This window comes from Macrotis lagotis, chromosome X (genome assembly GCF_037893015.1).
Source record: "Macrotis lagotis isolate mMagLag1 chromosome X, bilby.v1.9.chrom.fasta, whole genome shotgun sequence".
In the NCBI taxonomy this organism is placed as follows: domain Eukaryota; kingdom Metazoa; phylum Chordata; class Mammalia; order Peramelemorphia; family Peramelidae; genus Macrotis; species Macrotis lagotis.
The window spans coordinates 206,661,909-206,684,050 of record NC_133666.1 but is presented as its reverse complement, the minus strand read 5'-3'; the positions used below and the strand labels follow the sequence as shown (position 1 = coordinate 206,684,050).

The 22,142-nt window shown below is 34.3% G+C and overlaps 1 protein-coding gene across 8 annotated transcripts in view; it reads left to right on the top strand.

Annotated features, from left to right (window-relative positions):
* Window positions 1-20,664, top strand: part of ZNF608 (zinc finger protein 608) — a 206,189-nt gene extending 185,525 nt beyond the window's left edge. For 3 of the 8 annotated variants that reach the window (XM_074201374.1, XM_074201373.1, XM_074201372.1), the window contains 7 exons: window positions 7,954-8,041; window positions 8,405-10,853; window positions 12,497-12,914; window positions 13,480-13,652; window positions 14,954-15,107; window positions 18,057-18,138; window positions 18,662-20,660. In XM_074201374.1, coding sequence (XP_074057475.1) covers window positions 7,954-8,041; window positions 8,405-10,853; window positions 12,497-12,914; window positions 13,480-13,652; window positions 14,954-15,107; window positions 18,057-18,138; window positions 18,662-18,668 — 3,371 coding nt within the window. In that variant the 3' untranslated portion in view covers window positions 18,669-20,660. Of the gene's footprint in view, window positions 1-7,953; window positions 8,042-8,404; window positions 10,854-12,496; window positions 12,915-13,479; window positions 13,653-14,953; window positions 15,108-18,056; window positions 18,143-18,661 lie in introns of those variants that run through there. The other 5 variants (XM_074201380.1, XM_074201378.1, XM_074201376.1 and 2 more) reach the window with 5 other exon arrangements.
* The last annotated feature ends 1,478 nt before the right edge of the window (window positions 20,665-22,142 follow it).

Genomic DNA, 22,142 nt, shown 5'->3' with positions numbered 1-22,142 from the left:
ATTCCATAGTGTATGTGGTTTACATGTGAAATCAGCATTTATTTTATTGGGGCAGTGGATAGAATGTGGGACCTGGAATCAGAAAGACTCAACTTTCTGAGTTCAAATCTGAATTCAGATACTTGCTAGCTGTATGATCCTGGGGAAGCCTCCTAAGCTCCTTGCTTCTGTAAAATGTACTGGAGAAGGAAATGGCTAGTCTAATATTTTTGTCAAGAAAACACCAGATGAACTCATGAAGAGTTAGACATGAATGAAAAATGACTGAATGAAATTTATTTTCTCATTAAGACTCTTTTAAAGAATCATATTCAGGTTTATTTGATTGGTTTTAGGTGGATTCTAATTTTTCTAACTCCAGGTAGCATATGTAGAAGAGGGGAAAGGGGAGGAGATAGGGACCTAGAGATTATTCTATAAGCAATTTGTGTGGGCTTGGGAAATAACTTCATTATTCTAGGTCTAATTTTCTCTTCTCTTGTAAGATGAGAGACTAAAGTTACATATTTAAGAATATCATTATAGAGTCTTAGAATGTTAGAATTGGAAAATATCTCAGAGATCAGTTAGTCTAGGAATGTTCAACCTTTTTTTGTGTGTTGTATGGACTTCTTTGGCAGTCTCTTTTCATAAAAATGTTTTTAAGTGTATAAAATAAAATACAAAGGAAACCAATTTTATTGAAATCCAGTTATCAAAGAACTTTTAAACAAAAAAAAAGCTTATGGATCCCATGTTAACCACTCCTAATTCTGGTCTAACCCATTAAATTAGAGAGGCTCAATGAAATAAAGCAGTTTTCCCAGAATTATTCAATGAGTAATGATGAAGTTAGGACTAGAATCCAAGTTGCCTAATTCCTGATTCCAATGTTCTTTTTGATGTTTTGAATCAAGTTCTTTCCAGTTATAAAATTTCACTTTGAAATTCATTATATAATAGAAATAATCAACAAAAACAACAATAAAATAGTGAATAAAGTCTTTGGGAAGTATTTTTCCTTATCTCTGGTTTACTCTTCAGAGAGTTCTCTCTGAATTGGTTAGTGATTTCTCTAGGCTTCAGCTACTGTCTCCAGAGCAAAACCATTTCTCTGCACTTGCTGCAGGCTTGATAAAATTAAGCTGAGAGGTTTGCTAGATGTAAAAAGAGCTTCCTTATCTCCAATGTATATTAACAAATGAATACATGAAAAAGCATTATTAAGTGGTTACTATATGCACTGGAGATACAGACACAAAAATAATACTATTGCAATATATATATATATATATATATATATATATATATATACACACACATATTTATATATATATTAGGCATATAAAATAAATTCTTAATTATTGCTAATGGAGAGAAGAGAGAGATGGTACAAAGAAGGGTGATTCCAAAATCATTTTATTTTTTCTTTAAATGTAATTGAAGTTTTCTGATATGACTATAGATAATTATAACAGTAACAATAGCTTTGCAGTTATTTAAGGTTGACAAAATGCTTACTGAAGGAATAAATGATCTTCAAAGAAAATACTTCTGCATAGACTACTTAGAATTGTAAATTTGTTAATATTTAATCAGTGTTTGTTTTATCACCATAATCAATGGTGAGGTTTTAGATGACAAAGACCACCTTTAATTGAAAACTAGTGTATTGACATGTAACTGGTGTTTCATAAATATTTAATAATGCCAAGGTGATATTGAGCCTCTTTTTAGAAGAACTTACTTCCATTATTGAAAAGAGGAAATGACAATCAGAAGTGGAGACTTCAAAGAACATTGTTATTATATTTGAAAACATAGTTCTGACTATAAGCTGTTTTGAGAGTGTGATAAACAGTGTGTATATATATATATGTATATATATATACATATATATATATATAGTTAGAGATTATACCTACTAAATAACAGTAGCACTGTTGAGACAGTGTAAGCACTGGTGAGACAAAGAAAGATAAAAAAAACCAGTCCCTGATCTCTAGGAATTCACAGTCTAATGGAAACATCATGCAAATATCTATATGCACACCAAATATATTTGGGATAAATTGGGGGGTAGTCTCAGAGGGAAAGCATTAATATTAAGTAGGACTGAGAAAGGTTTCTTGCCAAAGATGGAAATTCAATTGAGACTTGAGGTCAGAAAAACTTGGATTCAAATCCTACTTTATACATCTACTTTCCATGGGAAAGTCATTTAACCTCCCTAGGCCTCTATTTCTTCACCTGTAAAATATAAGAATGGAAATCAATGACCTCTAAGTAACTTTACAGCTCTAAATCTATGATCCTTTGATTACTTCTAGGTGGAAAATATTTTTATTACAAAATAGGGTAGCACACTCTTGCTTTGGGGCTAGAGAAGTTAATTCTAAAAGTAAGCAGGCATCTTTCAGTTTTCATCCTTTTTAAAAAAAATTTTAGGCAGTGGGGTTAAGTGACTTGCCTAAGATCACACAGCTAGGTAATTATTAAGTGTCTGAAGCCACATTTGAACTGACTCCAGGGCCACTGCTCTATCCATTGTGCCACCTAGCTGTTGCTCAATTTTCATCTTCTAATGGAAAAAGGAACAGAAGGAAGAATTTGGTTGGTTCCCAGTCTCTGGTGAAGAACCAAATTGGCTAGTAGGAATCTTTAAGGATATTCTGTAAAGAATTGAAGAGGGAACTAAACATATCTGACTAGGAAATTTCCTAGATCACACACAAGGTGAGAGGAAGTCCAGATGGCCATGAGCTCCTTATTCCCACACCTTCTCTATCTCTGATGGTCTCTCTCACATTAATGTTTACAAAAGTTGACATAGCACTTAAATACAAGCATTAGTATTTCTATTTTGCAAATGAAGAAACTGAGGCTAAGTTTTGTGACTAACTCAAAGTCAAACAGCACATATGCAATGGAGAAAGCAATTCAAAAGCATACATCCACTGTTAGTAATAAAAAGAGAAGAATCTTTGATTCAACCCATATAAGTTGAAGAGCTTCTTTGTACTCAGCCCTGCAGTGATAAAAAGGTGGTGAATATATTCCATTCCACAAATGTGCTTCCAGGAATCAAGTTGCTATATTTTTGGTACTCATCTGAATACTGAACAACTTTTGAAAACGGAAAATGTCAGTTAAGAAGAACCTATTATTAGTTAACAGCTATCTCTATCTTATGTTCAAAGCATTCTTTTCAGTTTATACTTATGATCTGAAATAGTGCTATAATTTAAGGCTTGTAATGTTTTAAGGCACATTAATTTTTTTCATTTTTTAAAACTTTGAATCTTATGTTTTATTACCTAGATTTGCCATGAAACACTTTACCACCCTTTTAAAATGCCTGTGTAGGTACAATAAATGCAAAAATATATTTCTAGTTTTTAAAAATAGAAATATATATGAAACTGATTCCATGTTAAATATGGAGGTATTTCTATTTTAATGGCCCCTGTTGCAGCAAAAATAGTGTGATAGATTTTTCAGAATATTATAAATACAATCCTCTATCTAGTTCTTTGTATATTTAAATATTTTTGTTTATAAGCACACAATAAAAAATTTAAACTACTTTATGGAGCCATGATTTCATCAGTGTGGGCGATCACAAACTGACACTAATTTTAATTTCTTCACACTTGAGGAGATAGTTGATTATGAGTTGTATATAAAAATTTTCATTACCTGTTGGCCCAGCCCTTGGTGATGAGCTTTTTTCAACTTAATCTGCTCTTTCATTTCCAAGAGATTGATAGGACCTGTTAGAATTGGAGCATGAAAAATGATGAAATAGTGTGCCATTTTTTATGTGGAAATTTTAAAATGTAAGTTTTATGGGCTTGGAATCAGGTAGACAGACAAATCAGGTAGACAGACTCATCTTCCTAAGTTCAAATCTGGCTTCAGACACTTATGAATGATGTGACCCTTGGCAAGTCACTTAACACTTTATACCTCAGTTTCTTCATCTGTAATATGAACTGGAGAAGAAATGGCAAACCACTCCATTTACTTTGCTAAGAAAGTCCCAAATGAAGTCACAAAGAGCCAGACAAGACTGAAGCAACTCAACAGCAAAGTACTAGCCTAATCTAGTGAATAATTTTGCTATTCCTCCAGAGACCCCAGTAAGTTAAGCTTATGGCCACCCTCAGTTAAGTTTTTAAATGCATAAAATAAAATATATAAAATTTTAAAGAAAATAAATTATATTGAAATACTCTTATCGAATTAGGTAAAAAACAAGTTAATTGACCCCCAGGTTAAAAATTCCAGGTGAAGTGTAATTACTATAACATCAGTTGCCTTCACCTTCAGAAGATGTTAATATCTATTCATTTGATGCACACTGCCACTCATAATTTCTTGCATTTTATGATTTCTTATCATGCAGTGATGTTCTTCAGCAGGGGTCTTTCTTCACATTCCTAAGTCTTATTTATCCTTATATTGACTGTTTTTTTTAAAAAAATAATTATTTGGCAGTAGTTTTTCCCCTGTAATTAAGAAAATTAAAATAACAGTATAATATAAAAAAGGGAAGCTAATAATATCATTGTCCTTTCTGTATCTATTGACATAGGACCTTTTTCCTCCACTTTACCCTGCATGTTTCTAGTTTTCACTGTTTAAGATTTCATTGTTGAATACCATGAATAAAATAGCACTTTACTGTGTGGCAAGCACTGTGATAAGTGTTAGGGTGACATCTTAGCTAATGGAAATGACCTGTCTGGGAAAGAGATTTTCTTTGCAGTTTTTATAATTTGAACATTTTCCCCTGTTTATAAAGGATATTTTGAATGTCTGTAGTTGCAAAATATTACAAGCCTTCAGCCCTTCAGTGAAATGATAATCCATTTTTCACTCTCTGAACCAAAACATATTACACCATACTGATTTGACTTCCTGTGACACATGTTGTTTAAACATAAGTCTTCCTACTTAACAAACACAGTACTGTAGAATTTATGTGAGAAAAGTTCAAGTTATTTAATTCTCCTCTAGGAATTTGGTTGTGAGTACATGTGTATATGTATTTATTTGTGTGAGTTTTAAGCACACAGAAAAACCGTGCAGTATTCTGAACAGTTATGCACACAAAGAAAAATAACAGCAAGCAGAAGGATACAATTAACTAACCATTGTAGAAGCTACTGTTAAAGAAAAAATTCCCCAAGAAATAACATGATTTCTTGAAAAACAAAAGCTGAGTTGTTTGGTCTTTTTGAAATGGAAATGGATTTTTTTTAACATTGCACAGTCTATTTTAAAAATTTTTTTATGAAAAAACGATAATAATAAAATGTTCATTTTGGGATACTTTTGGAGAACATTTGCATACTTGGCGTGTAAAAATAGCATGGAGAGATCTGAATGGTTCATACTTTAGTGATTGCATCTTGAGTTTAGCTATTGTCAGCTTCAAACTAAGCCACAGATGAACTATGATTTACTACTTGTTTTGGAATTCATTTCCTCCCTCTCAGCCCCCAAACTCCTTTTTATCCTGTTTTGCTACAACACATTCTGTTCTTACAGTCCTGAATAGGTTTAAATGTTATCTTGAAAAGCTCTGTGGCATGGGTCTGTGTATAAACACAAGGCAGTTGAGCAGACAATAACCTTTCATCTCCCTGACAATCTTTGTTACAGAAAACAAACTAGTGTTTGATTTACTGACTCAGGAAGCATTAGGCAACCAACCCTCTCTCTCTCTCATTGTTGGGATTATTCCTCCTCGATAAAAACCAGTTTCTGCTTCTACATTCTGCTTCGCTCTGCCTGGTCTCAGCCTTTTGCATGCTCCGGCCTCCGGTGGATTGCATTCCCGCCCCCCTCCCTTTCTGGAGCTCATTTATCCCAGGCACTTGCTCTTTGAGGTTTCCACTGCAGTGCTCAAGCCAGCCAATCAGATACCGGTGTTCCCAGAAGGCGAGAACCAATCCCAAACCACTTTTTTTTTTCCTTCTGGAAACGTGAAACCCATGGGGGAAAGCAGTAACAAAAGCCTTTTGGCGCAGGCAAATGTTAAGTGTTTGTGCAGACTTTTCCTGTTTTTAATTTTATTACTTCAAGAATGGAGCATTTATTGTTTCTTTCATGTTTCCTTTCAAGCATTTTTAATTATACATTTGTACTACATCGGGGCCTCTGGAACTCGGTGACTCAGCTTATTGCATCTAAAGCTAAAATGCAGTAACCCTCTGGCGATGCAGATGTATTCTTCAGCAGTAAATATAGCTGGAATGCTAAAGAATTTTAAGCAGCTGGAAAGGTCTTTAACATCACACACAGTGCCCTAGAGGAGACAATGTGAAAAACAAATCAATCTTCCCCTTTCTCTTTCTTTAACCTTTTTTTTTTCCCCTAGAAAGGGAGGGTTTGTTTGTATTTTTGTATGTGTGTGTATAAATCTTAAATGATAAAATGTCATTTCCCCCAACTATCTTACCTAGTGCAAATTCTAACTAAATACTCAATTGTCGATTCTGATCGAAATATTAATTTAATATTTTCGGATCTTTTATTTCCTAAGGGAAATCCAATCGCTCCAACCGTGATTGAAGAAAGGCTTGTTTCTTATTATCATTTTTGTCTGCTAGACTTGTTAAGAGAGAATAGGATCCAGCTGTCCCTTAAATAATAGCAATACAATTCTTATGGGAAACAATTTTAAATTCTACGTGGATGATTTTAAAGGAAATCTCTCCTCCAGTTATGTGATGACCTGGTTTGTAAGCTTTGGGTTACCTTGATACTGCTGTCTAGAACAGATGAAAAATCACAGATTTAACACTATTAAGTAAACCAAACAGAATAAGGTTTTAATTATATCCCCAATGTTTATTTCCAAGGGAAAGTGGAGGCTATCTATAGAAAACAATGTACACTTAAATGTTTCCTTCTTTTATTCTGTGAGGAGAATGAGAATTTTATCCATTAGCTCAAAAATTGGGTGATTGCAGGTAGACTTGAAAATACAATTTTTTTTCATTCTTTAAATTTTGAAGAGAAATGAAAAGTACATCATGTATTTTATGCTTTCTCTGTTTCATTTGGCAAGCAGTCAAGTTTAGCAATTCACAGATGCAGTACTAAATTAAATCATCTGTAAGGCAGAGTTGCTGAAAACAGAATAGTTCATAGGAAATGGCATGGGGGAGGCTGGATTGGTGTATTATTATTATTTTTTAATCCTCTGTGACAGGAACTCTTAAGATTGATTCTACCAGGAATAATCCTGAAAGTAAAGCTGTTGTAAAGATTTGTTTTTAAATTAAAAGTGCTATTTTTATTTATGTAAAACAGAACTAAATATTACTTTGGATTCATCTCAGTTTGGATTTATTGTTCTCTCAGAGAAAGTCTGTTAATTTTAAGATTAAAGAGTATTTTTTTGATAAAGATCATTGATAATTGAATGCTTTTTGATGGACTGTAGGTGACTACTTTCTCATACTTTTATGCATCTGTATAGTTTTTAGGGGAAGAGGGAATAAAATATTTTATTGAATTGAGGGAGGAAAAAAGATTACTTTCAGTCTTCTGATTTAAACACTGGTAACTGGCACTCAGTTTATGTTGGCTGACTGCCAAAAGAAAGCAATTAAATGTAATAGAAAAATTAAGAGGTGAGTGTTGCCGTTTTACTGCAGGACATGGCAAAAATGATTACCTTCTGTCTGCAAAGAGATATGATTACACTTTCACATATTCTTTCCTATTCAAACATACACACAAACAAACACACACACAAAAACACACACACAGAGATTAATTTCCTGTGGGTTTTTAGTTGAGGTCATTGAAACCAGAAATGAGTAACAGTGACCTTTTAAAAATCATGGCCTTTTAAAAGCAAATGCAAATAGCACTGTGTTCATAAAAATCAATTAAAAATGAAAACAAGAGTTTTGTACCAACTGTGATAATTTTACATTCCTCCCCCAACTACAGGTGTCTTGGTGGTAAATGTCACATGGCGGAATAAGACCTACGTGGGCACACTACTGGATTGCACAAAGCATGATTGGGCACCCCCAAGGTAACTGGCAACTGTTTACTTAGATATTCTAACTTTTTCCTTTCCCAATGAAATTCTTTGCAAAATAATATTAATTTGAAACCAAGAAAAACTAATAATTCTGCATACATGTTAAAAACATAGTCTTTGAAATTTCTCCACTTAATGCTTTTCCATGCTATGCAAATTCAAGTTGAATTTGAAATCATTTTAGTTTTCTGGGAAAAAAAAGTCTTTGGTGATACATTCTACCGTAGCTGGTGATATTACCAGTTGAAGAAATGGGCTGCCCTTCTAATTCAAATACTATTGATGACTTTGGAGTACATCACATACCTTCTTTATGTTACCTAATTTTCTTTTTTGTTACTTTTGCTCACCTAGGTTTTGTGAGTCGCCAACAAGTGATCTAGAGATGAGAGGAGGTCGAGGAAGAGGGAAGCGAGCAAGGTCTGCAGCAACTGTACCAGGAAATGATACTAGTTTTACAGAAGCTAGAGGGCTTCAGAATAAGAACAGAGGTGGTGCTAATGGAAAAGGGAGGAGGGGTAACCTTAACTCAAGTGGACGAAGGACACCTCCAAATTGTGCTGTTGAAGATGTCAAAGCCAGTCCCTCTTCTACCAATAAGAGAAAAAATAAGCCTCCTATGGAATTAGATTTGAACTCCAGTTCAGAGGACAATAAGTCTGGAAAGCGCGTTCGTACTAATTCTAGAAGCACTCCAACCACCCCTCAGGGGAAACCAGAGACTACTTTTTTGGACCAAGGTTGCTCTTCTCCAGTTTTAATTGATTGCCCACACCCAAATTGTAACAAAAAGTACAAGCACATTAATGGACTGCGGTACCACCAGGCTCATGCACACTTAGACCCAGAAAGCAAACTGGAGTTTGAGCCTGAAAGTGAGGACAAAATTTCAGATTGTGAGGAAGCATTGAGTACCATGGCATCTCAGTTCAATGAGCCAAGCACAAACATATCAACGTTTGATCCTCTAAAAGCACCAACATCCCCTAATTCTGTAAATACCCCTGGAACACCCAAGGGCAAAAAAGAATTGGTTAATAATGGCCCAAGTTCAATTATCAGTTCTAAAGCTGGCAAGAATTCTGGCAAAAAGAAGGGCCTTAACAATGAACTCAATAACCTTCCAGTGATCTCTAATATGGCAGCCACATTGGATAGTTGCTCAGTAACAGATGGCAGTTTGGCTACTGAAATGCCCAAATTGGAAGCAGAAGGACTAATAGACAAGAAAAATGCAGGAGATAAAGATAAAAGCAAAAAAGCCAACAGTTGCAAAGTGGACAAAAACCTTTCAAAACTTAAAACTGCCAGGCCTATTGCTCCTGCTCCAGCTCCTACTCCTCCCCAATTGATAGCTATTCCTACCGCAGCCTTTACAACTACCACCACAGGGTCAATATCAGGATTGCCCTCACTCACAACCACTGTTGTTCAGGCTACACCAAAGAGTCCTCCACTAAAACCTATTCAACCAAAGCCCACAATTATGGGAGAGCCAAGCACTATAAACCCAGCTCTCACATCGCTCAAAGACAAAAAGAAAAAGGAAAAGAGAAAAGTAAAAGATAAAGAAAGCAAAGAGTCAGGAAGCCCTAAAATGGATGTGAAGCTAGGAAAGCTTGAGGACACAAAAGGGTCTGGGAAAGATTTATCTGGACATTTTTTAAAGGATCATCTCATCAAGAATGAAGTGCTAGCTAATGGTCTGTCAGAATCTCAAGAGAGCAGGATGGCAAGTATTAAAGCTGAAGCTGATAAGGTTTACACCTTCACAGACAATGCACCCAGTCCTTCTATAGGGAGTGCTTCCAGAATGGAATGTAACCCTTTGGTGAATGGACAGTCTCCTATACCACCATTGCATGTGTTGACACAAAATGGGGCAGAAAGTTCAGCTACTAAAACAAATAGCCCGGCTTATTCTGATATATCTGATGCTGCTGATGATGGGGGTTCTGACAGCAGGTCAGAGGGCACGAGGTCAAAGGCCAGTTCACCTTCAGATATTATTTCTAGTAAGGACAGTGTTGTAAAAGGGCATTCTTCAGCCACAGCACAATCATCCCAAGTGAAAGAGTCCCATTCTCCCTATTACCATGGCTACGATACTTATTATTCTCCCAGTTATATGCACTCAGCCCAAGTCAGCACCCCTGCAGCTGGGAATAGTAGTTACACACAGGGGATGAAGATCAAAAAGGAGTCTGAGGAAGAAATGGAAAGAAAAGACAAGGCAGAGCCAATGGATCCTAAGAAAATGGAAAACAATTCTAATTTACCACCTCAACATCAGTCGGTAATAACTCAAAGACATCCTGCACTTGCCCAATCACTTTATTATGGACAGTATGCCTATGGTCTCTATATGGACCAGAAATCCTTAATAGCTACTAATCCTGCTTATAGACAGCAGTATGAGAAATATTATGAGGACCAGAGGTTGGCAGAACAGAAAATGGCTCAAACTGGAAGAGACTGTGAGAGAAAAAATGAACTCCCTTTGAAAGAACTAGGCAAGGAGGACAGTAAACAGAAAAATATCCCATCTGCCACCATCTCTAAAGCTCCTACTACTCCAGAGCCTAACAAAAACAATTCTAAACTTGGGCCATCGTTGCCTAATAAAACTGAGGAGACAGGTAAATCACAGATTCTGTCCAATCACCAGCAGCAGCTTCAGTCCGACAGCTTCAAAGCTAAGCAGATGGAAAACCACCAGCTTATTAAGGAGGCTGTAGAAATGAAATCTGTCATGGATTCCATGAAGCAGACAGGTGTAGACCCAACCACAAGATTTAAACAAGTAAGATGGCCCTAGACACAGAGAGCAATCTGAGAATTGTACATTTCTGGGCTTGATCTGATTATGCCTTTTATTCTATAAGGATAACCCCTCCTTAATTTTCTCTTTTTAAACTGTTTTTAATTTTATGTATCTATGTAAAAATATCTGAGATCCTTTCAGATCCATAGAAAGTCTATTAACATTTTTAATATATATTATCACTAGAAGATCTCTAAGGTCTTTCCATTCAAAAGAAATTTATGATTTGCACGATATAAAGTTATCTTATACAGCACTAGTATAGGTCTTGAGACCTGCAGGTTAGCACCAGCTTTGTCATTCTTGGTGACCACAAACCAGTAATTTAGTCTTCTTGGGCCTCATTTTTCTCATTTGTAAAATGAAGGACTTTATACTAGATGGACAAATGTTTATTCTTTTAAATTCCACAACTTCTACTACCATTTACTCTAGGAATAGGTAGTCTTTGCCCCTGTATCCTTTCCCTTGTTTTTAATATATCACTCAGGGTTCCAACTATGTAATTTCTGCAGTTTGGGACCTAGAAGAAAACTTTTAAACTTTTTTATTATTTAAAATTGTTCATGTATTACTATATAATTCAGTACACTAAAGCTAAAATGGGTAAACAAGTCAACTGATCTTTTCAGATTTTCCCAAGGCCGAATTATTGAGCATCCCTGAAAATAATTTGAATAAGGGTCATAAAACGTTAATTAGTTAAGTGTATATTGTAGAATTGTTTATAAATGCCCAAAGCAGTTTCATTCATTGTAGTTTATGAAGGAAGCCCTGTGATTAATATTGCTTTTATTTTTTTCAGGACTTTGCCATCAGTGTGATGGAAAGAGTATTGAATGGGGTGGGGACCTAATTTCTTGGGTCTTCTCTCTTCCATTGACTAGCTGGTATCACTTTACAAAAGTCTAGGCTTTAATTTACTTATTCATACAGTGAGTTTGATTTGGTGGTCTTAAGGTTCCTTTTTCTACTATGAATTTTTTTTTCTAATCCCAAGGAGCTTTAGAAATGGTCTTCACTGAATGAGAACAGCTACCTTTTCATCACATCTATCCCCCACCCACCCCCCATTTGTTTAAGTTCAACTTTAGTTGAATCTTCCATCAGATTTCCTCAAGGACTTCCTGGACCATATTTTGATTATTTGTTATGACTAGTGTTTGTTTGAAAAGTGCTATTTAGAAATTCTTTTTTTTGTAAAATACTTTACTTTTGTTACAAAAATCAAGAGCATTATTTCACAAGATTGACAAATAAGTTTTTGTTTTCTATGTTGGGTTTTTTGATAGAAAAGACATGTAGTATTTTGAAATCTTATTATAATTAGGATCTTAGTATATACTGAACTGTGAAACTCTACATTATATATTAAATCTCAGGTCCAGTAAGATAATAAAGAATTGAAATAAGAAACCATAGAGCATTTGTTTAAATGATGATAATATTCATGATGGCCAAATTTACTATTACTACCTTGCATTTGAATAAAGAATCCTGCTTACAAATTATTTGAAATATTATGGTAAAAGGAAAACATTTGCTGTGCTAAAACATAAGCAATAATATTTTGATGAACCTTTCTGAAACTAACTTTAGAAACCCCTGTGTTTTTTTGTCAGGATCCAGATTCAAGGACATGGCATCATTATGTCTACCAGTCTAAATACCTTGACCAGCAAAAATCAGAAGATCTTGATAGAGAAAAAAAGTTAAAAGAAGATAGTCCAAGGAAAACACCTAATAAAGAGAGTATGATACCTGGCCTTCCTGTGTCATTAACAAATATCAAAGAAGAGCCCAAAGAAGCAAAGCATCCCGATTCTCAATCACTAGAAGAGAACAAGATAAAAAATGATGATCGAAAGACTCCTGTAAACTGGAAAGACTCACGAGGAGCCAGAGTGGCTGTCTCCTCTCCAATGAGTCAACATCAGTCATATATACAGTATTTACATGCTTATCCTTATCCACAGATGTATGATCCCAATCATCCTGCATACAGGGCTGTCTCTCCAGTCCTAATGCACAGCTATCCTGGTAAGTGAATTGTTTCCTAAGAAAAAAGATTTTTATGTTTAATTGTATGTGAAATTTTGGTTCCACTATTAACTTTGAAAATTTTAGGATAATTTAGGAACTTCTTGAATGGCACTTATTTTTCTTGGTTTTATGTTATAGTTTTGCAGATGAAACTGATTCAATACAAGATAATCTTTTTATGAACTGTCAGAGTTCCCAGGTCTAGTTTCCAGAATCCCTGACAGTCTGCTGTTACTGTTGGACTGACAGATATTTTATTGCCTATAAAAATTTTCTAAGCACTTACTGTCAGAACTATTATAGTTACTATTCCTTTCACTTAAGAGAACACATAAATGTATGAAATAACTATAGACTCAACTCTATTTATAACCTCCATTCATCAGTATGAATTAACTGGAGGAAAAATTGAGATATAAGTAAATGAGAATATGTCCCATTTTTAATGTAACCCCTATACAATAATTCCTGACTCCATCCCAAATCAGTGTAACTCAGATGTTCTAAAGGAAAATAAAAAGGCAGCCAGTAACTTGATGTGGCATTTGTTGTTTACCTGCAGGGGCCTATCTCTCTCCAGGATTTCATTATCCTGTTTATGGGAAGATGTCAGGGAGAGAAGAGGCGGAAAAAGTCAATACCAGCCCTAGCATCAGCACGAAAACAGCCACTGAATCTAAAGCACTGGATTTGCTTCAGCAGCATGCCAACCAGTACCGCAGCAAGTCCCCTGCTGTAAGCTGCCTTTTGTTGTTATTTTAGAATGCTATGTTTTGGGGGAAAAGAGGACATGGTAGAAAAGAGTTTCAAAAATTTGAATGGTTGTGGAGCCCAACTCTGAATTCAAGATTTTTTTCATATACATATACTAATATATAAAGAATGCTTTCATCCAAATGAAAATTTTTTTTATATTAGGAGGGGAAAGACATATATTATAGCAGGATCATAATTTTATTTTTTTTTAAAAAACGTAGGTTTAGGTTTTGAGGTGAAAGCTGAAATTTGTAGAGCCCAATTTGGAAACATAACTTCCAAAAATATACCTTCATGCATAAACACACACACACACACACACACACACACACACACACACACACACTCTCACACACAGAGAAATCAGAAGGCAAGTTGCTGGACTTAGTAGGTATTTCCTTGATATACTTAACAACTGTCTTAAACTGAAATTGCCTTCATTTATTTTAGTGCCAAAATATATAGGACTACAGATTTAGAACTAAATATGACCAAATAGGTTGTCTAGGCTAATCTTTTATTTACAGATGAGGAAACTGAGGTTCAATTAAGGGAAGTGACTTTCACAAAGTCACGCAGGTAGTTAAATATCATAGAACTGGAATCCTTACGATTTTATATGTTAATGCAAATTGAAAAAGAAAAGTATGAGTATATGAGAAAACTTGAGCCAAAAATATTTTTTAAAACTGCCTTCATTTCCACATGTAAAAGAGAAAGGAAGCTTTGGTAGAATCCAGTTAAATGTTCTTATATAATGTAGTAATAGTAGATGAATGGGGATAAAACAGTTCCTATAATTTCCTACTTTCTTTTAGTTACATTAATTATGTCTTGAAAAAAATTCTATGCTACAAAGTTGGGTATGGAAATTGGAGAGTATTCTTAAATATTAGTTTGTGTTTTCTGAAAATTTCCTTGGTGTAAATTTGTAGAAATTATTTGTCTTCTTGCCTTCCTTTCTTTGTATTATGAAAATTTGATTGATATTTGGTTAAGGGTCATTGTTAAGATAAAAGTAATTTTATCCTTTTGACTTGTTGATTTATAAACCATGTTGTCATTGCATATAAGTGTACTCATTAGAATATTAAGGAAAGACATAGAATAAATAAAATTAATTTGTTTTTTTTTTTTAGTCTTCAAAGAATGGTCCTAAATTCTGTATCTAGCTACTTATCACTGATATAATAAGAACAAAAGTATTTGTATCTTACTATATTACAAGTTTTTGGAAAAATAATTTGTCATCTTTTCCTCCTCTTACTTTCTCATGATAGCCAATAGAAAAGACTGTAACTGAACGTGAGCGGGAAGCAGAGAGAGAACGAGATCGTCATTCCCCCTTCAGTCAACGTCATCTTCATACTCATCATCACACACATGTTGGAATGGGCTATCCATTAATACCGGGTCAATATGACCCCTTTCAAGGTCAGTAGTTCTTTCTTCATATCTTTTTGTTTGTTTCCTCTTGTAACCTGTTACACAGATTTTGTATCATAGATATGATGTGATAATAGAAAAATAGTTCTTTTAGAAACATATCTAACTAATCTGTTCAGGTAAGAGTTGAATTCCAGCTGATTTCACTAGCTGATGTTACCTTCAGGCTAATGTCACCAACAAAGTGAGTGAGGGTGGTAGTCCAGCTACAGAATACTTAATGTAGGATTGCCATAGGAAAAGTAGAAGGAAAAAGAAGGGATAATAGCACTTGGATGAGTATATTTTCCTAGTCACTGAAATTGCTTTCTGTAAAAGTATTAACAGTAAAATAATTAGATAAAACTCTTACTACTTTCAAAGTGAAAACTTGTTAGAGTCCTCAGTACCTCTGATCTGAGTATGAGGATCAAAAGGGAGAAACATATTTTAATATGAAATTGACATTAGGGTATGTGAAGATATATCTTAGAGAGATAGAATCTATTCTCTCACTCATTCTTTTAATAAAAGTTTTAATTAGGGGCGGCTAGGTGGTGCAGTAGATAAAGCACCAGCCCTGGAGTCAGGAGTACCTGAGTTCAAATCCGGTCTCAGACACTTAATAATTACCTAGCTGTGTGGCCTTGGGCAAGCCACTTAACCCCATTTGCCTTGCAAAAAAAAAAACCCCTAAAAAACAAAGTTTTAATTAAATAGATGTCTAGTAAGTGCAATCTACTGTGTTAGGAAAAATGTTAATAACAAGATGACTATTACTATGTCCCACAGTATAAAGGTTTTCCATTTTCCCCTCTTAATTTTTTGCACCCCTATCTAAGGATAAAATGGAAAAAAAGAAATATGATATTTTGCAAAGTTTGGCAATCCAAAAGTATAACCTATGTAATTAATAAAATAATGTAAATCAAAACAGTAATAAGCAGAACTCATTATCTTTTTCTAAAAAATTTTACTTCCTAACTACTATAATACTATTGAGGGAACCACAACCACCCAGTGACCTCCTTCTCTTAAAGCCTAGATATCATCCTCCTACTGTTCATTCTCTCATCCCCTACCCAATATAAATTTCTAAGTACTCTCCTATCTTCATTCCTTCTCTTATCTGATACTACTACCACCCTGGTGCAGGCTTTCATCCCTTCATTCTTGGACTATTGCAATAGCCTTCTGATTGGTTATTCCCCACTGGAGTCTATTCAATTGCTAAAGTGAAAAGAACAGGTCCAATCATTTCACACCTATTTTCAATAAATCCCTATTGGGTCCCTATTACCTCCAGGATAAATATAAAATCCTCCATTTGGCTTTTAAAGCCCTTCATAATACAGGGCCTTCCTACCTTTTCAGGTTTTTTATACCTTACTCCTCTCCATATACTATACAGTGACACTGGCCTCTTTGTTATTCCTTTAACAAGATAATCAATCTTTGACTGCATTCTCAGTGTCACTCCTCCACGCCTGGAATGTCCTCTCTATTGGCCTTTTTTTGTTAATGTTGGGTAAACTACAAAGAGAGAAAAAGTAACTTAGGAGTTTCAGTTGCTCTATTATAAGAGGTTTTGCCCTGAGGCAACTGGGTTGTGTAGTAGTTTGCTGGGAAGACTCATCTTCCTGAGTTCAAATCCACACTAACAGTATGACCCAGGGCAAATTCCTTAATCCTGTTTGCCTCAGCCCCTCATCTGTAAAAAAGGATCTGAAATAGGAAGTGACAAGCTACTTCAGTATCTTTGCTAAGAAAATCCCAAATGGTATCACAAAGTGTTGGATATGACTAAAAATTGACTGAACAACAAAATCCTGTAATACATAGTAATCCATGAACTTGGATGGGGGAAAATACATCTCTATTTTTTACCAACTTTCAATTGGTAATTAACATTTCCTTCAATTATGCCTTTTAAAAAGTTTATTTTGAGAAGTCCATACACCAAGTAGTTGTTCATCACATACACATACATACACACACACACACACACACACACACACACACACACACACAAATTAAGAACCTCTACTTTATTAGATGATTTACTAAACCATTTTGGGTGAATATACCATGCTGGGAAATACTTGTTTTCTCAAAAAAAAAAAAACCCACTGATTTTTTTTTACATGTGAAGGCTTTATACAAATGTATAGAATTATTATTTATGCACCTTCTTTTTGTAACTACTCAGTCTGACTCAAGCAGATCATCTTTGTACATATCAAGTGATGTCACATCTTTAATTTCTACAATAATCAATATTCATAAAAAGAAAGTATACAAAATTAAAAGAACTATAAAAATAAATTAGCTCTTTTCTGTGTTTGCTCCAGTTGGATCCCTTTTTTGTAATATATTCCTGACAGAATTAAAATAATTTCTCCTCTATAGGACCTTAGTTTCCCTTGGAAATGAACTTGTGAGAAATCTAATGTTTTCAAATAGAAGTTGTTACTCTTTCTAAATATTATTAGTTGATTCCATATACCTTATAGTATATATTATTCATCACTGGGAAAAGTTATATCCTAACCAAATAGATAGCTCTGTTGGTTTTGAAATATAATGTGACTTTTGTTTCCTCTAGTTATCTGATACTTTTTATTTCTACTGAGTTTTGTATTCTATAATGTATGCAAGCCATTTAGCACTATACAGTGTCAGAACTCAGACAGGAACATGAGATGGAATGCCTGATTCTGTTAAACTGACCAGTAAGGAAGGAAAACTCAATATATCCAGTAAAGAGATATTAGTCAGACTAGGCATCTTATGCCTTGTCTTTGTTGTATGAGATGTTTTATGCATTTGTTTAGGAAAGGGCAAAGTGCTGCTGTGAATTCCTCAAAGATTCAAGACAAAATTCTGTACCTAGATTGTCTTTCTGAAGGCCTCAGAAACAGGACCCTTTGTTTTTTTTTTTCTTTTTTTGTCAATTAGGGTTAACCTCTGCTGCCCTTGTGGCTACTCAGCAGGTGGCTGCTCAAGCTTCTGCATCTGGTATGTTTCCTGCACAGAGAAGGTAAATATCCTGTGAGTTTTGAATTACTTTTAAAGAAAGAGACAACTTCACAAGGAAGAAAAAGAGCTAATGATAGGCTTTTTTAAACTCAAAAGTCAGGCTCCTTCTAAACTGTAATTTTTTTTTCTTACACAAACTATAGCTTTATTTTCCTTATTTAGAACATGTATATCTTTGTACCAACAGTTTCCTAACAAAGATTCTTAGTCTTATGACTCCCAATGCTTAATCTTATTTTAATATTAAAGTTCTAAAACAGGAGATTTATATTGATAATACTAAAGAAAAGAGATGAGTCTAAATAATATTGTTTTCATTCAACCATAAGTTAAAAATAAAATAAAATAACTGAATTTCACATTACCTTTTATGGCATACTTTATATTTTACTTTTTAAATTCAGATGTTATTTTGGAATAACTCAAGGAATTAATACAATAAAACAAACTCTTTAGTTTCATTTTTTCAATCTTAATTGTGGGGAAAAAAGGATTTTCTTAAAGTTCCTTGTTTTCTTTTACAGGGAGTGAAAAGATTGGAAATGTATACTGACATGTGATTGGATCACATGGAGAAGCGCTTTATTACAGACATCAGTTCCATGGTGTTAATTTGAAATGCCTTAATGGCAGGCAAAAAGCAGTCATTTCATTTTTGTAAATTGCAGATTTTATCACAGAGTAACAAATGTCACTGTAATTAAACTTCTTTTTATATATATATATATACATACATATATATGTGTTATATATGTATATTCTTTACTTTTTATATCAGTAACCAGGCTCAAAAACACAGGGTCTGCTGCCAAGTTGCAAGCCACACTATAAAGGAAAAAAGTGATTTTGTCATGTTGGAAAGTATTAGCTACAAAAGGCTATTTGTTTTCTTTTCTTTTTGCTTTTAAATTATAAATAATGTTATGTATCAGTGTGCCTGAATCTTACATACCCTTAAGATATTTCCACAAGCCTCCCAGAAGGACTAACTGTGATGATGACACTTTCATACAATTTAGATGTCTATTTGGTGGCTCCTGTTAAGATGCATCAGTGTGAAATGTTACTGTATTCACTGTTTCATTGTAATTGTGTATGGTGGAAAATATACTTTTGGAAGGCATGGGGTTGCCAGTACCACAAAAACTGTGTTGTACATAATGTATAGATTTTAAATGGGGAAATAATGAGCATCTATGAATAATGAAACATCCATTTAAAAAAATATTGAATGGCAAATAACCCAATAGCCTGCATATCAGAAGACATCTGTGATTGTTCTATTACTTGAATAGTCCCACAGTCTTTTTTTTTAATGTTTACAATTATCTGGTTTTAGAAAAGAGACTTTAATACCATTGCCTGGTTACCTGTTTTATGCTGTAATTTAGTTTATTTTGTGTAAAATGTATATTGAATGCTTTTTTTATACATGCCTTAAATAATTTGGCAATCAGAATTAAAAAAAAAAGTTGTTTTTTTAAATGTTTTTGTGTCTGTCTTACATTCCTGGTGGGTATTATGGACTGGAGTTTCAAAAGAAGTCTCTTAAGCTTACAGACATCAATTACATAACATTATATCTCATATCTTGCTCTAGAAAAATGCTTATTGGGATGATTGCTATAGTGCACAATATATAATTGTATTGCAACATAATTTGAAGCTTGAGTATTCAAATAATATATTCCCTACAATTTGGTAGTCACCTAAGTGATACTTTTTAGGCTCAGGGTATATGACAACAGAAATAACTGATTGAAAGTTGAAACATAACAGTCAACAGTCACTGACCTATTTTTATTTATTAGTGAACTATGTTTTCAATTAGTATATAGGAATTTTATTGTTTCTGATAATATATAGGTAGTTTTTCAAAGGCAGTTCTATAATTTACTTATAAAAGGTTAATGGGATTTATTTTAATATAAAGAGTGTTTTTTATACTTAGTAAATTTCCATTTATTGCCAGGATATGGGGAGCATTGTTCTAGGAAAAATTTTTGAAAGAATATTATCTTTAACTACATTAAAAATACTGATCTGATTCTGAAATTTCGTCTAAGTTACATACCAATTTGTAGTAATAACATGTTATAAAGGAAATATTATATAGTATAAATAATACCAGAATTTAAGAGACCTAGATCAATTTCTGTGATTAACAAACTATGTGACCCTTGAACAAGTAAAGAACGTATTTCTGTGATTCATTTTCTTCATCCATCAAATAGAAGTTATATCTGGTATTCATTCTAATCTTTGTTCTAATCTAAGTTCTTTGAATTTTTTTTTTGTTTGATTGAATGATTACTAGTGTTTTGAGTCACTTGCACTACTTAGTTTCCAGAAAGGTTGTTGTGTGTGTGTGTGTCTGTGTGTGTCTGTGTGTTTACAAGTCACATGTATTAGAGCTGGTAGCCAGGGCTACTTTCCTAATTTCTACTTGAAATAGCTTACTGAGTCTTTATAGGGTAAAATTCTCTCAGGATTTAGAGGGGTAACACTGATGGTTTGGGAGTGGTTTTCAAGGTATGTTTTCTTTTATTATTCAGTTGATAACAATTAGACTTATTTTTCTCTTAATGATATTTACTAATGAAGTATAGTAAAAACATTTGTTGAAAACATTTCCCTCAAAAGTTTGTGACATACTTTTCCATAAGTACACATAAAACCCAAGGGAAAACAGATTCAAACTTAGAGAATCTATGTAATAAAGAAATAATTGATAGCTTCTAGTTAGAAGTCTTTTTCCTCTTTTTTTTGTTGTTTGTTGTTCTTGAGGTATCCAGTTTGTCCTCAGCTTCTGAAGTAAATTTTGCCATTGGTTGCTGCTATTCTTTGCCAATTATTAAAAATTTTGAGACTGAAGACAAGATTTAAGGCCACTGAAAAGGCAAAGGAATTTCCAGCTCTCTGGGATGTTAAAACTGCTCAGAGTTTTTTTTAATAGCAAAATATAAAGTATACAGGCCAAAATTAATAAGAAAAGCAGTAAGCACCCTAAGGACAGGACAGGTGAAGTGAGAGAGAGACAGAGAGAGAGAGAGAGAGAGAGAGAGAGAGAGAGAGAGAGAGAGAGAGAGAGAGAGAGAGAGAAGAAACACAAAGAATCAGACACAAAGAGAGAAGAGACACGAAGAGAAAAAGGGTGGACAGTCATGAGGCTTGGCTTAACCAGGCCACATGGTGAGAGGTCCAAGTTGCTCTATGTGGGTTATGGAAGAGCATGAGAAAAACCCCATCCTTCTGGATGGGAGACCTGAAGAAACAACAAGGGGGCAAATGTTTCCTATTAAGTAACCCTTCTACGGTAGGTTGGACAGAGGGTGGCACTTGGGGAGTGGTATTACATCTTCCAGTAGCTTCCAATGGCAAGTTACTGATCTTTCCTGTCTCAAGAGGCTCAACCCTCAAGTTCAACATGTCATTTCCTGTCATGCCAGCATCTAGGCTAAGGGGAAAATGGGGGACAAGATACAAACAACAGTGTCAAGGGGAGGCAGGACACAATCAACATGGGGTCATTTACATCTCAAGAGTGGGGAACCTCCCCCCATTTAACAAGATTTAACAATATTTTAGATTACAGGTTTACAGATTAAAACTTAACTCATGAAACTGTTTCTAGAAATATCCCTTCCAGAATTTCCTCTTTAATATTCCTTCCATAAGTGTGTCTAAAACTTTCAACTTGTGACCAAATCATTTTTCCACCAAAGTTTCATCTCCACCCCCCACCCCACCCCACTCCCAATAAAATAGATTTGACTGGTTACACTGAAAAGTAACAGAGCTTTCACCTGAACTTGATTAATTTATAGACAGGAGTTCAAACTGGGACTTACTTAACATAGCCTCCTGGTAACCTTGGTCATATTGTCATGGTTACCTGGTTGGATTTTAAAACTCAGCCACTATGGAGTTGGGGTCCTTCAAAATTAGTAGACAATAAATTAGAGCAGAAGATCACTGCACTGTCCTGTTAACCAGATTCCTCAA